Genomic DNA, 13,410 nt, shown 5'->3' on the forward strand with positions numbered 1-13,410 from the left:
TACCATTGACTGTCATTACAGAAGACGCTTTATTATTTTTCATGAAAGGCTATTTTGAAAGTCAACATTAATTTCTGTGACAGCTCAAATGTTTTTGTCATTCAGGGGTAGGTACAGATTTTTCTGTGCTCGCTGCCCCCTTACTGCCTTCTTGATGCACGTCTCCTGTTGTCATCTCCCTAGGGCAGCGTTGGACTGCTCTGTCTTTTGTATACTTGCTGCAACTTTCTGTGCACTAGTCGGGCTTTTACCCATAAATCCAGCACTCTGTTCATTTAATTCTCTTCCCTGGAAAACTGTGACCAGTGTAGCGCAGTGACCCAAAATGTACTATTTTTAATTTGAACTGTAGGAACATAGGACAGCAAGGGTAAAAGTTTAAAACAACAAAAATTATATGTACACATCTGTTTTGCCATAATTTGTTCTATCATCCAGAGGGGGAATCTAACAGGTTTGTTTTTACCACCATCCAAGTCTCTAGCTGACCTTAGTTCAAAACACTGGTTCTTGTGATTTTTCCAGAATGCATCCCTCCTAGTGCCTTTCAGTCTTTGTACTCTCCTCTCTGCCCACTCTTTTCTTTGCTGAAAAAAAAAGAAAAAAAGAGAGAGAGAGAGAAACACAACAAGGTGGCACGTTGTTATTGGTCCTGAATTTATTCTGCTCATGATTTCTGCTGTTGCTCTCCATGGGTTTATCTCCTGAGCACCTAGGAGCGGAATCAATGCATTATAAAAGACAAGAGATAAAGTTTACACTACATGCACAACTAAAAAGAACATAGTGTATTCAAAGCCTATTATAACTTCAAAATCATCACAGTATGTATCAAAACAAGCACATAAATTATAAATAGGTAGTATAGGCATATACATTGTAAAGCAACTTAAGACTAATTAAATGCTTTGTGAGCTTCTGTGTGAAAGCTACATGTACAGATAATGTATAATTTATTAAAGGATCAGATTGCATTAACAAATAGTTAATTAAGCATAACAGGCTCCAAGGGGTTAACAGACCATTACAGTTACAACAAATACAAAGTTTACAGTATGCACTAAAACAGCTCTTCATCATTTTGTAGCCACTAATTTACTTATAATGAGACATGAAAATGCAGACATTCAGAATGTGACTGGCAAAGGACTGGTGTGGCAGGAAACAAGCTTCTTTTGTCAACATTTCTTTGTTCTTCTTTAGATAATAAACAACATTCCATGGGCAAACACGCAAGATAAAACAGTCTTGCACAATCTTCAAATTATCCTACTATCATGTACATGAGATATCCAGCACTATAGATTTTCAGATGTTCTCTGACTGCTTCCTTCAGGAGAAAAACATTGTTTCCACTATTGTTTTTTACAAAGAGCAAACCAAGCGGAGAGTAATCTGAAAAGCCAGTTTCCAGCTTCTGTGCAATCCTTTCCATAAGGTCACGTTCACCTGGAAGAAGTAGCGATCCCTCAGACCCACTTGCCTTGTCCTCTTGCTGTTCGCTGACCAGTTTCATTTGGTCATTTCTTTCACATAGGCCAGTTGAATTAATATTTTGTAGTAGTGCATCTGTGAGAATGTACTTTTACACTTTTGCACAGCTTTTGACTGTGTACATGTCAAAATTCCTGAGCACGCCAAGTAGCTCAACACAAAACAGTGGAAGAGTCAGTCTGAGATGATAACCTCGCTGTCCCCATATACGGATGTGATTTGGGATCAGATGAGAGGATGTAAAAATACCGGTGTTTCTGGTGCTATTAGACAGCTGCTAGAACTGTTTGTGATCATAGTAACTCAGTGGGAAGCTATGCATTCAGGGAAGTAGGCAATACATGTTATAGGTTATTTTCTGATGATGGCTTTGTTTCATTTGAGTGTCTCTGTTTGCAGTGTACTTTTTCACCTGGGAGAGGGGAGGGTTGTCTAGATAGTGTATACATATATTCTGGAGGGGCAAAACAGAGGAAATCACCTTGCACTTGAAGCAGAAGGTGGTGAGATGTACAAGGATTTCTAACTTTTGTGGCAAGTTCATTTTGTAGACTTGGACAGGCACCCGTGACAGTTTTGCAAAATGCAGACAAGCTTTGCCCGTAGAGCACAGGGTTTTGCTCTCAAAAGAGCCAAGTTGTTGGCCACAGAATTCAAACAGACTTTTTGAGCACCTCGTTCTTTTTGGTACAAAATGAAACCATCCCAGGTGAAGGAGATACGACCTGTGAAAACAAAAAAAACAATGCTGGGCAGCAAGTGGGGCTGTCCTCTGGACTGTCTAGAGGCAGTCTGGATTTATCCGACTATTTGCTGTCTGGGACAGTTCAACACAGCGTGAGGTTTCTGGCTCTGTAACCATCTGTAATTCTTGGATTTTGTATCTGCTTAGGGCTTTTTTTCCTCTCTCTCTTTCGGTGGTTTTCTTTCCCGTCCATGCTCTGCCTGATTCTCAGAACACCAGGCAATCTTCACAGAATCAGATGCTAAGTAGTCTGTAGCAAGTGTAAAGAAGCACCTGGATTGCTGTATTTTCATAAAGTTTCTATTTTCAGATAAATTGTCTTGTATATTCTTTAGTAAATGGTAATGGATTTTTTAAAAAAATCAAGCTCCATACACCAGCATTTCAGACATGGGCTCTGACACCTCAAGTGAAGAGTTTGGTACGTTTTAACTTGTGTAGTCTAGAACTATAGGGGAGAGGCAGAAAATCAGAGTGTAACTATTTCATCTGTGCTTTTCCCCTTGCCCTGATGGGTTTGCAGCCAAGGAGACTTTGAACAGCATTAACACTTAAGCCTGCGGTTTGAAGAAAGTTTGCAGAGGAGCGTGTGCTATTTTGGAAGGGTTTTTATTCTGTGATTTCTTCAGGTTGGCTGGCTGTGCCAGAAATGCGGCCCCACCTGCTCCAGTTTGCTTCCTTTGGGGTGGCTTCTGCCAGCATCCGCAATGATCTGGGGGAGCCTTTATTATACCAGCGAGGGCTGTAACCACAGCTAGCCCTGGGCCAGGGGTGCACTGGTGGTGGGATACACGGCATCCCTCTCCTCAAAGCAAGAGCAGACCAGAAGAACATGACCCATAACTTTTGGTACGGTTATTGACTCAAATCTATCTCTGGTGTTATCCCTATTATGACTTAATAGTCTGTATTTGGCTCGTTACATTTTAATGACATCCTTCTTGCAGAGAGACTGCTTTGTGGAAATTGCAGATTTATGGTGTTTCTAGGAAGATAAGTTTATTTCCAGCTAATATGAGCCACAACACACTGGGACTAATGCAATGCAGCCTGTGTTACAAGTGTGATTAGTTTTATATCCTATTTTCTTTCTCCCCTCAGAGGATTATGCCCAGCTGTGCAACATTCCTGTTCCAGGATCTCGACGTCCATATGGACAAGACGCTTTGGTTGACTTCGAGGAGCACTACACTCCAGAAACTAATCCATACTTTGTTGAAGACCGTAAGCAAGTTTCTCTGTTATGTAAAATACTTGAATTGAGGGTTGTAACTTGGATTATTTGCCTGTAGCTGGCTTCATTCTTCTGTTTGCTTCTGAGTAATGTGGCCTATTTATGTTTTAGTTATTCCTATGACATTAGCTTTCGGTCAGGTGTTCTGGTTCAAGAGCCAGTGTTGTATAAGAGTCCAGTTGGGCTCGGAGTACAACATTAATTTTTAATACAGTGGAATAGTTTGTGCCAAGTGTACTAAATTTATATTTACCAACAGATTTACAGCTGAAGGTCAAAAGGATTGCCAGTTTTCCTTCTCACAAATTAATTTTCCGTTGGAGCATGGGACAGATTTCTTTGGAGTACATTTAGTTGAACAGACAAAAACAAAAAGGGGAAGAAGAAAAAAAAAAAAACCTCCCTCCATCTCCATGCCAGTTTTCCATGATTTTCCAGCAGAATTTATATGGGAGAAGTAGAGAGTATGCAAGTTGTTCTCGCTCAGCAGAGAAACTACAGAACAAAGCATGACTGGAGAGTATGCATGCATATAGTCTTTAGGCTGGAAGGGTCTGCCAGGCAGGATGTAGGAGTCATGTACAGCATCTCAGGTGTACTTCAGGAATATCAGGGTTCTTGATGGATCTGGCCCAGCTCACTGTTAAGGCTTGAGGGAGAGGAATCCTTGCAAATCTCAGTATCTTCCTCAAAATCAGCCACGCTGTGCACATGCGGCATATTCCATCACAGCTTCAGAGAAGAAAAGTGGGGGTATCAGAAGGAACTGGTAACTTCCAGTGCTTTACACACGTGGCCGACGAGTTACCACTACAATCTTTCCCAAAGTGCTTCTCCTGTGCAAGGAGATACTTACAAAGTAAAGGTAACAGATCAAAACAGAGGAGGAGGATTACGGCACACTACTGGAAGAGTGATAGGCATTTCTTGTGCGCATTGCACCTTTATACAAAGCTATACAAATCATAATAATGAGCTCTTTTCTATTCAGCATCTAAATGACCTTTCAGCTCTACACAGAATTGTAAAATGTCTTATTGTTTTATATCCAGATGATTTTAATTAAACAGCACTGAGTGTTGATATCTAATTAAAATGTCACACGGATGAAAATTACCATGCATAATGAAAAGCCCAGATAGATGACTGGGTAACCAGTGTAACAGATAATACACTGAGTGGTAAACAAGTTCTTTACAAGTAAGTTATAAGCAATGGTGAATAGATACAGTAAAATTGTAGACAGTTTTGAATCCACAGTTGAGTCTTCCGTGCTAAGGAGATAAGAGCTCGTGTCTCTTGCTCCCATCCTATCACTGAACCAGGTACGGTGGTAAGTAAATGCATAAGAAACTCCCAAACACATAACTGTGTGATTGTCCTCATCAGAGGCATGTTACCCGACAAATACAATTCAGTCATGTATTTATCATCAAAGGCTTCGTGGCCATGATCCTGCTGCAGTCTGTACAAGGAATATGACAATACTTGCCCAGCCCATGGCAGGGCCATGCATGTCAATGTATTTGTCAGCTGTGTGCAATCAATTTCTACAGAACCAAATACGCATTATTAGAATTGCAACATGTACCCCATCCAGCTTTTTTGATGAAAAACTTTTGTACAACTAGAACTTGCTCTATGTGATAGATATTTTAGATATGTCTATGTACATGCACGTACATATATGTACATATACTGTATATGTAAAATATGTATTGGGAGGACTTTTCCCTTTCTTGGCAGTTTGTTATTTAAATTAGCAAAGCTCTTTGTTTTAAGGGACCCTCATGAGCCCTCTGCAGCTCTACTAGAGGGCTGAAAACATAATGAAAAATGGACAGATTTCTTACTACTCTGTAACCATACATCCTGACAGTCTGGTCAACACCCTCAGTACTACTGCATTTCATTGCAGTAGTACTGAGGGTGTTGACCAGATTGTCAGGATGTCAGTCATGACAGATTGTCATGGAAAAAATTGTAATGTTTCCCACTTAATGTACACTTGTATACATGCTATGTATTGTACACATTCTTGAGATGTGGCTTAAGTCAGCAAGTGCTTCTTATGTCACATATCTGTTCAGTGTCTCCAGAATTTATTAAGTGCATCACTGACCAGAATGATCCCTATGAAGAAGCCCCACCACAGTGGAGCAAGTCCAGGCTGGATGACAAGTTATGTAGCCAAAGAAGGTGGGGGAGTGGATACAACTGTACGGAAGTTAAACAGAGGATGATACAGAAAGGGCAGGGTAGGAACAGCAAAGCAAGAGAAAAGAGGGACTAAAGAACAAAGACAGGGTGACAGGGTAGGGTAAATATAAAAAGACAGGACAGCAAGCAAAGGGAAAGGGAGAAATTTATATTCCTAGGTAGCTTTGCAATTGTAACATATAAATAGGTAAACACATTTTAGATAAGCCAATGATTTGTTTGTGGAATTACTGCATTAGTCATATGTTATGGGGCAGATGGGGAGATGTATCCTACTCAATTCCACTCCAGCTCCAATTTCCCCTCCACTTCTATGCTATGTATTCATTATGCTGGTAAACCAACAGACTCTCAAGGGCTCTGCACTTTTTCCTCAAAAGTCTTTTGGATGTGATGGGCTGCCATCTGCAGTCCTGTTACATCACTGCTCAGTGACTGGGAAGCTAGCTGAAAAACTTGTGCAGAACTAAGAGGAGCAATTCAGTCCTACAGAGATTCTCTGAATGTGTAAAAATGTCAAATAATTTTTAAATACATATTCCTCTTTATACACAAATTCAGAACTGTCAAATAAATAATAAAATGGGGAGCCTTTGAATAATCACTATCGAGAATTATGACATGGAACGATCAGTAAATTATAAGTGTTTGTACTGGCACTAATCAGTGAAGTACCAGTCAAAGGGTTATTAACCAAGCCCACAATAGTAAAGCAGTATCTAATTTCTTCTTACTTTCCATAAAGCAGTTGAGACTGAATTTTTTAAGATGTATTTCTTGTAGATAAATTAGAGTGTATCTCTTCCCCCATATACAGACATCTCACTTCTCTAGAATACCATTTTAAAATACTTTTGCCCCAAACAGCGCTACTGCTGTTTACCCTTTTTTTTACATAAAGGTTGATATGCTTAAAAATTAAAATAAAATGTGCTATTTAGAAAACACAGATTTATCCTTTAAAAAATGCAGTGTGCAGTGTCATTTATTTAAAAAAAAAAATCACATTTTTAACACAAAAATGTAGAGTTCACAAAGTTAGACAGTTTTCATCTTGAAACATATCTCAGTGCTTTTCTAGTGCATTTAAAACTCCAGATGGTGCAGATCTGCTAAAGCTGACCTATGTTCTGCAAAGTCAAGTCACATTTCAGTAAACCTCTGAGAGAATTTCAGGGTCTTGCTATACATTTGGGTATATATATATTCAGCAACCCTGTAACTTATTTGTTTGTAATTCTTTCTTCATTCAGGTTTTCTGAACAGCTTTGAGGAGTTACAAGCAGAGGAATGTGGTATTCTGAATGGATGTGAAAATGGCCGATGTGTAAGAGTCCAGGAAGGCTACACCTGTGACTGCTTTGATGGTTATCACCTGGACATGGCCAAAATGACCTGTGTTGGTGAGGACGGCGTGTTTACTTCTTACTCTTCTGCTAGCCTGTCAGTTTAGCCACTTGACTTAAGGAGGGGCTAAAAAAAAAGAGGTTACAGATGATGACCCGAATTCTATTACAGTTGCCAAATTTATATCTGATTTACTGCAAAGGCTAATAAATATTGTTACAGAAATAACTATGGTGATGTTCCTCAGTGCATTACAGCTCTGTTCAGCTGAGAACCTAGAAATGAACAGACACACCATTGTGCAATGAAGCTTAAACTTGTATCAATAATGTCACACTGTAACATGAGCAAAGCTTTTTCAAAGGGTTTAGTGAACTGAGAGGATGGATCTGGATCCAGAGTGGAAGAGTAATTTTAGGAGCAGATTTTTAGAGCAGTTGGGCCACCTAAATATTCAGATATCCACTTGGTGGGGCTTGGCCCCCTAATTCTTACTGATTTCAGTGGTGAAGAAGCCAGACTATCTCTCACCCTCAAACCAATACATCTGCACAACAGCTAACCAGAACATCTAGAGACTATATCAGCAATTAAAATAATGAAATACAGGGAAGGCAAGTGGCAGGGCAAAGACGAAGCAAAACAACCAACATCCCTCAGTGTAGAGCCTAGTATAGACCGCACGTGCGTATTTCAGTTTAAGGTGTCTGTACTAACCTTGCCTAGCACTACACTTCATAACCCACAGCTGCAGTCTCCTAGCTGTATCATGAAAAGCTACCTGCACGCCTTGTAATCTTCAGGACTCTACAACAAGCTGCTCTCCCTAGCTGTGCTGTATTGAGTACAGGTAGTTTGCTTTTTGTAAGTGTTTAGTTGGCAACACCAAGAAAGCCTAAAATACTTGATTTTTTTTTCATAAAGATATTATACTAAGAACTCGCAGAACCTCTCTTATAAACCACTTCTAAGCCGTCAGATAAAAACCTGTAAGTGGTTATTAAATTTTTGTTTCATAGCTTAAGAGGAGTTTGAACTTGGTGGTCTAACAGCTTAATGCCTTTTAAGACACTATTGATTTGTCACAATAACTTTGTCTTCTTCCCAATAAAATATTTATCTGTCACAGCTTTTGAACTGCCCTAATTCCACCTGATCTGAACTGAATATACAGTTCTCAGTGTATTCCTACAGTATGTTCTACTCCTGACAATGCTGGAAACAAATGAGTTTTACCTACACAATGTGTTTTGATGTTCCCTTTTTGCAGATGTGAATGAGTGCAATGAGCTGAACAACAGGATGTCTCTCTGCAAGAATGCCAAATGCATTAACACAGAAGGTTCGTACAAGTGTTTGTGTCTCCCTGGGTATGTACCTTCAGACAAGCCAAACTACTGCACACCACTGAACTCAGAACTAGACAGTGAACTGGAGTAGAGGAAAATCTCCATATCCTAAGCCCATATACTCTGCACTGTATAAAGAAAAGGAAGAAAAGTATTTAACTTGAGAAGAGAAGGCACCAGAGTAGTGAACATAAGGGGAAAAACACATTAAAATGTGTCAAAGGTGAGACATGATGGGCTGATTGTATGTCAGCTTCACTGAAGTGACAGACCAAATGGACACATTACTCTGTATGAGAGAAACAATCAAGTATATAGTGTGTTCATAAGAAAAAAAAATCATTGAAAATAAGCAAAAACAGTGCTGTTATTTTAAACAGAAGAGCTTTGGTTTTCTGTTTTGTTTTGTTTTGTTTGTTTTGTTTTTGTTTTTTTGTTTTGTTTTACTATTGCTTGATTAATTTGGCATTTAAATAGTGATGGAAATATTTTATATTACTATGTCATTTTTTTGATTGTTCAGTTCCTTGCCTACTGTTTCTTTTCAGACCTTTTTTCTGATCAGTACAAATTATTTGATACAGATATTCTTAGGATATTTTATAAGAACTGTTACACAGGGTAATGCTCCTCCTACTCTGGAACATTGGTCAGTGACGTTTTTAATTTGCTAGTTGTCTGCCCTGTGGAGCAGGCACCATTTGTTTTCAAATGTTTATATACCTTGGCGAAAAGTCTTTGTATTCATTTTGTATTCTGTATGGTTGTTACTGCACTTAAAGTCTCTAGAACCTTTCTTGCCAAGTTCAAAGCTGCTAGTGGACAACATTGGATTCCTTTTGTACATTAAAACAAAAGATTTTAGCTCACGTCTGTATTGTAATGTGTAAATTGAACACAAGAGAGATCTTGTATGATTACCCTAACATATTAAAGCTGTATATTAAAACTCAATAAAATCACCTTTTTTTAGAAAAAGCTATTTACTAATTGTAGGCTTTTTTTTTTCCTTTATTGATATTTATGTTACAAGAATGTAACCCTAGGGTGTTCACAGTACTAGAATTAATTTACATTACAACAGTTATACAGAGTTGTCTGGCTGGTTTTTCCTTCTCATGCTGTTTTAATAAGACCAGAAACTGAATTAGCTGATGCCTAAACTTAGGCTTCCAGGGGGAAGATTTCAAACACAGACCTACAGAAACTGTTTGACTTGGAAGTTGATTTCCATGGAATTTTTCTTCTTGCCTGGTTTAGGCATGTTTCCCACTAAATCTGCGAATCATGCTCTTCAGTATGATGGCCTGGTTTTCAGAAATAGTAAAGAAAAGGGGGCGAATTTCCTTTTCTTAATGAACTGTACCTTCCCATAAACTCCATTTCTCAGTGGAAGGAGAGAAAGAGATTACGAGACTGACAGATGTTTTACTTCGACCTCCTCCAGAATGAGTTTACTTTGGAAATCCTGAAACAGGTCCTTTTGATATTTTCCAAATGAAACATTTTTGTTGTGTCTTTGAGACCTGCCCTGCATTAAGAGGAAAAGCATAAAATGAGACTTTAAAAAATAGGTCAAATTGGGTCCAATTGTCTGAAAAATTTTATTTCTAATTTCACACACACAAAAAAGGAATACTTGTTTTGGTTCTGACTATTTTCCAATATTTAAGTCAGTCAGAACCAAAAATCCAAAAATCCTGTAAGCTGTATTCCTTGAAGTACTGAGCACTTGGTAGATCTCATTAAGACCCATGTGCCTGTTAACTGTGGCAGCATGTGTCCTTCTCAGGGCCCCTCCTCTGTACGTGCTGAAATTTGACACAAGGACTACTGAAGATATGGTACATTTAAAGTCCGATTGTATGTTAAAATGCAAGAACATTTTCTGAATACAAATGTCGGGGGAGAAATCTTCAAGGAAGAGACTTTTTGCAAAGTACTCTACATGCTTGACTTTTCTGAAATTAAGCAGGAGACGGATGGAGGGCCAGTCTCTCTTCTCAGTCAAACGAGGTACAAACACTACAGCTCATATATAATTACAAAAAAACCTACTTCTTGCTTACTTGCTGTGATTGAGGAAAAAGATGGAAGGTCTGGTCTTACTAGGGAATTCCATAACTGCAGGGCTCTTAGTTGTCCTGCTTAAGGTTAATTCTCCTGTGGTTTTAGAAAAAATAAACCTTTCACTGGTGAAGCCACAGGGAAGGGAGCATAATCATCACTCTAACTGAACTTGGATTCTGCGGTTACATCTCCTCCCCACGCCAACACTGGATGTTCTCTTCCTTCCAGTATGGTAGTTCTGAAGACTAAGTAGATCTGCTTCCAAGGTCACCAAACCTTCCTTTGGTTAAAAGGAGTGGGTTTTTTTTTCCTCTTTTTTTCTTCTTTTTTTTTCTTTTTTTGTGAAAATCCACATTGCCTCGGGAAGGCGAGAAATGCCTGAGTCAGATGGAGAACTTACAGAAACTGAAAGCCCTGAATGCACAGGGACAACAGAAAATTGTACTTCTGAGAACAGAGTACCTCCTTCATCCGTGGAGAAGCTACCTGCTTCTGAAGATCTGTAGCTTTTCCTCAAACTTTTATAAGCTTCCCATCATCACTGTGTTATGGAGTGGTGCTGCAAAGGGCTAAGTACTTTTACATTGGGTTATTTTTTCATAGTTGGAAGTCCTTGGTAAAAGGAGTTCTTCCTGAAAGGTGTTACTATCCTGAAATCTGGATTAAAGGGGAACTCTGTTCTGTGTTCAGATGTCATGAAAACTCACAGATGAGACAGCGCTCCCCACTCTCCTTCCTCTGGACGGCCTCTTTCTGCTTCAGCAATGGTCTGGGCTCAGCTGCCATGGTTTACGCCCCAAAGCTGCCTCCCCAAAGCTGCCGTGGTGGTCAGCACCACAGCCTGAAGCTTTCCACATCTCAGGACTGCTCCAGTCCTCCCCCAGCTAGCAAATTTGTATGGCAGTGAGTCCCCACTTTTCCTGGGCGTACAGCAGTATGACAGCTGAGGAAATAACAGTCAAACTGCAGTACCCGTAGAAGACTTCGCTGGGAGACAAACACTGTGCTGAACATGTAATTCTGAGCCACAAGACTGACTCCTTGCTGATTTATTACATCTTTTTAAAACAACAAGTTTAGAATACCCTGGGAGTTTGCCATTCTCAGACAATGAACACTCCAACTCACTTTTAGTTATTTCAGACAAAAAAAAAAAAGACAAACTCAATCTGTTCTGTGAGCAACAACACTAAAACAAAGCCTGCTTTCCTACAACCTCTCCCCATAGCTCTCTCCTGAGCAGACCAACTCCAGACCCAGCTCCTTGCACCTCTCCCACTCAGCAGGCGCACGTGGTTGAAATCAGTCATGGGGTTAAAAGCCACCGGCAGGCTCGGGCAGATGCACACACTGGCTCTGGATCCAAACAAACAAACAGAGCAGCCAACCCAAGCCTAAATGGCCTCTTGGCCTATCAGTTTCTGTCACCAGCAATACACAGAAGAGGTTCTAGTGTGATCCTGCCACCTTCCATCTCCCCTGCCCGAATCAAGGGGCAACAGCTGACCCAAAAAGCTTGAAAACATTCTGGTTCAGCAGCCGTGTCCTCATCACAGCCACACTGGTCTATTAGACAATTCATAAGCAAACAACGTACTTTTTGCGTGCTTCTGTCTCTCCCTTTTGCCTCTTCTTACCTTTGATATGCCTTAAAGCACATACAAAGAGGGAGCCAAAAGCAGCCTAAATTCCATTTAGATCCCAGTGCTCAGTATTTCAGGTTGACTGGCCCCAGGCCTTCAGAAATGCCTTAAAGGAAACACAATTGAGCGAATTAAGTGAAATTCAGCCCATCTGAACTCAGGCCCTGGAGCCCACCTACTTTGCCCCAGTGTAGCAAGGCTGGTTCTGTCACTTCACCTGAAAAGCTGCAGGGCTCAGAATACAATTTCAATTCATAGTTAAACAAACATTTTCTTAACATCATTAAGATGAGGGATTGGACACCACAGATCTAGCCACTTACTTGTTACAAGAGCTGTGGTTTAGGTGAGAACCCTAAAAATACAGAAACCACCAAATACAATCCCATGATTCAAGTTTCTGAGTGCGGCAGAGTCTGGAACCGATTACAGTTTATACCAAATGGCACCAATACTTTTTACATCCATATGGACCCTTTAAAAAAAAAAATATATATATATATATATATTAGTCTTTTTTCAGCCAGCCGTACCCTTGCTACAAAAGTGGTGTTACGGGATTGCTGACGTGGTAGAACTGAATCCTGCTGGTTCCATTATAATGGGAGTGTGCTAAGGAGAACAAAGATACCACAGCACCGAAGTGACACATGCATTTGGGTTAGAAAGACATTTGATAACAATAGATACTTTCATGTCGGGATGCTATTCAGTGAATAATTAGCCAACATTAAAACAGCATTCAAAGTGAGCACTAACATTCCTTGGGAAAAATGCTGTCACAGCAGGACAGACCATTTGAATCCAAGAGACAAAATTGGCAGTCATGAAAATATTCAGCTGGTCAGCGGCAACTGACAAATAAATTCCTGCCTAAGACAAGTCCTAAAACACTAAGGGCTCCGACGCAGTTGTCATGAACTATTAGCTCACAGTGATCCAGTTTCGAGGTCCTCGCTGCCCCCTGAGTGATGTCCACATGGCAGCAGAGGGCCTTCTGGCTCTGGCACTGTCTGCTGGCCTCTCAGAAGGAAAGGTGACAGGCCCCATTTCAGCATGCCATGGGCCAGACCTGGCCAGCAGCTGAACCACAGCACATTCCTTCAAAGCACACAGTGAACTTAAAAACCCTGCTGCTGCCTCTAGAAGAGACTGCAGCATTGTTCTTTAATAACGCCACCCACTTTGAAGAGCGGTTTGTTCTTGCTGGGGACTCCAACACCAAGCAGGCCAAGGGAGCTATTAAGGAGCCATTCAAGCAAAGAAAAGAGGTGAATTGCTGCATGTCACAGAGGCGACTGCTCATGT

The 13,410-nt window shown here is 40.2% G+C and overlaps 1 protein-coding gene across 11 annotated transcripts in view; it reads left to right on the forward strand.

Moving 5' to 3' along the window:
• The window catches only part of LTBP1 (latent transforming growth factor beta binding protein 1), a 202,107-nt gene extending 192,849 nt beyond the window's left edge, over positions 1-9,258 (forward strand). For all 11 annotated transcript variants that reach the window (XM_035557280.2, XM_035557270.2, XM_035557235.2 and 8 more), the window contains 3 exons: positions 3,341-3,463; positions 6,947-7,096; positions 8,311-9,258. In XM_035557280.2, coding sequence (XP_035413173.1) covers positions 3,341-3,463; positions 6,947-7,096; positions 8,311-8,480 — 443 coding nt within the window. In that variant the 3' untranslated portion in view covers positions 8,481-9,258. The remainder of the gene's footprint in view (positions 1-3,340; positions 3,464-6,946; positions 7,097-8,310) is intronic.
• The last annotated feature ends 4,152 nt before the right edge of the window (positions 9,259-13,410 follow it).

Source organism: Cygnus atratus, chromosome 3 (genome assembly GCF_013377495.2).
Source record: "Cygnus atratus isolate AKBS03 ecotype Queensland, Australia chromosome 3, CAtr_DNAZoo_HiC_assembly, whole genome shotgun sequence".
NCBI classification, from domain to species: domain Eukaryota; kingdom Metazoa; phylum Chordata; class Aves; order Anseriformes; family Anatidae; genus Cygnus; species Cygnus atratus.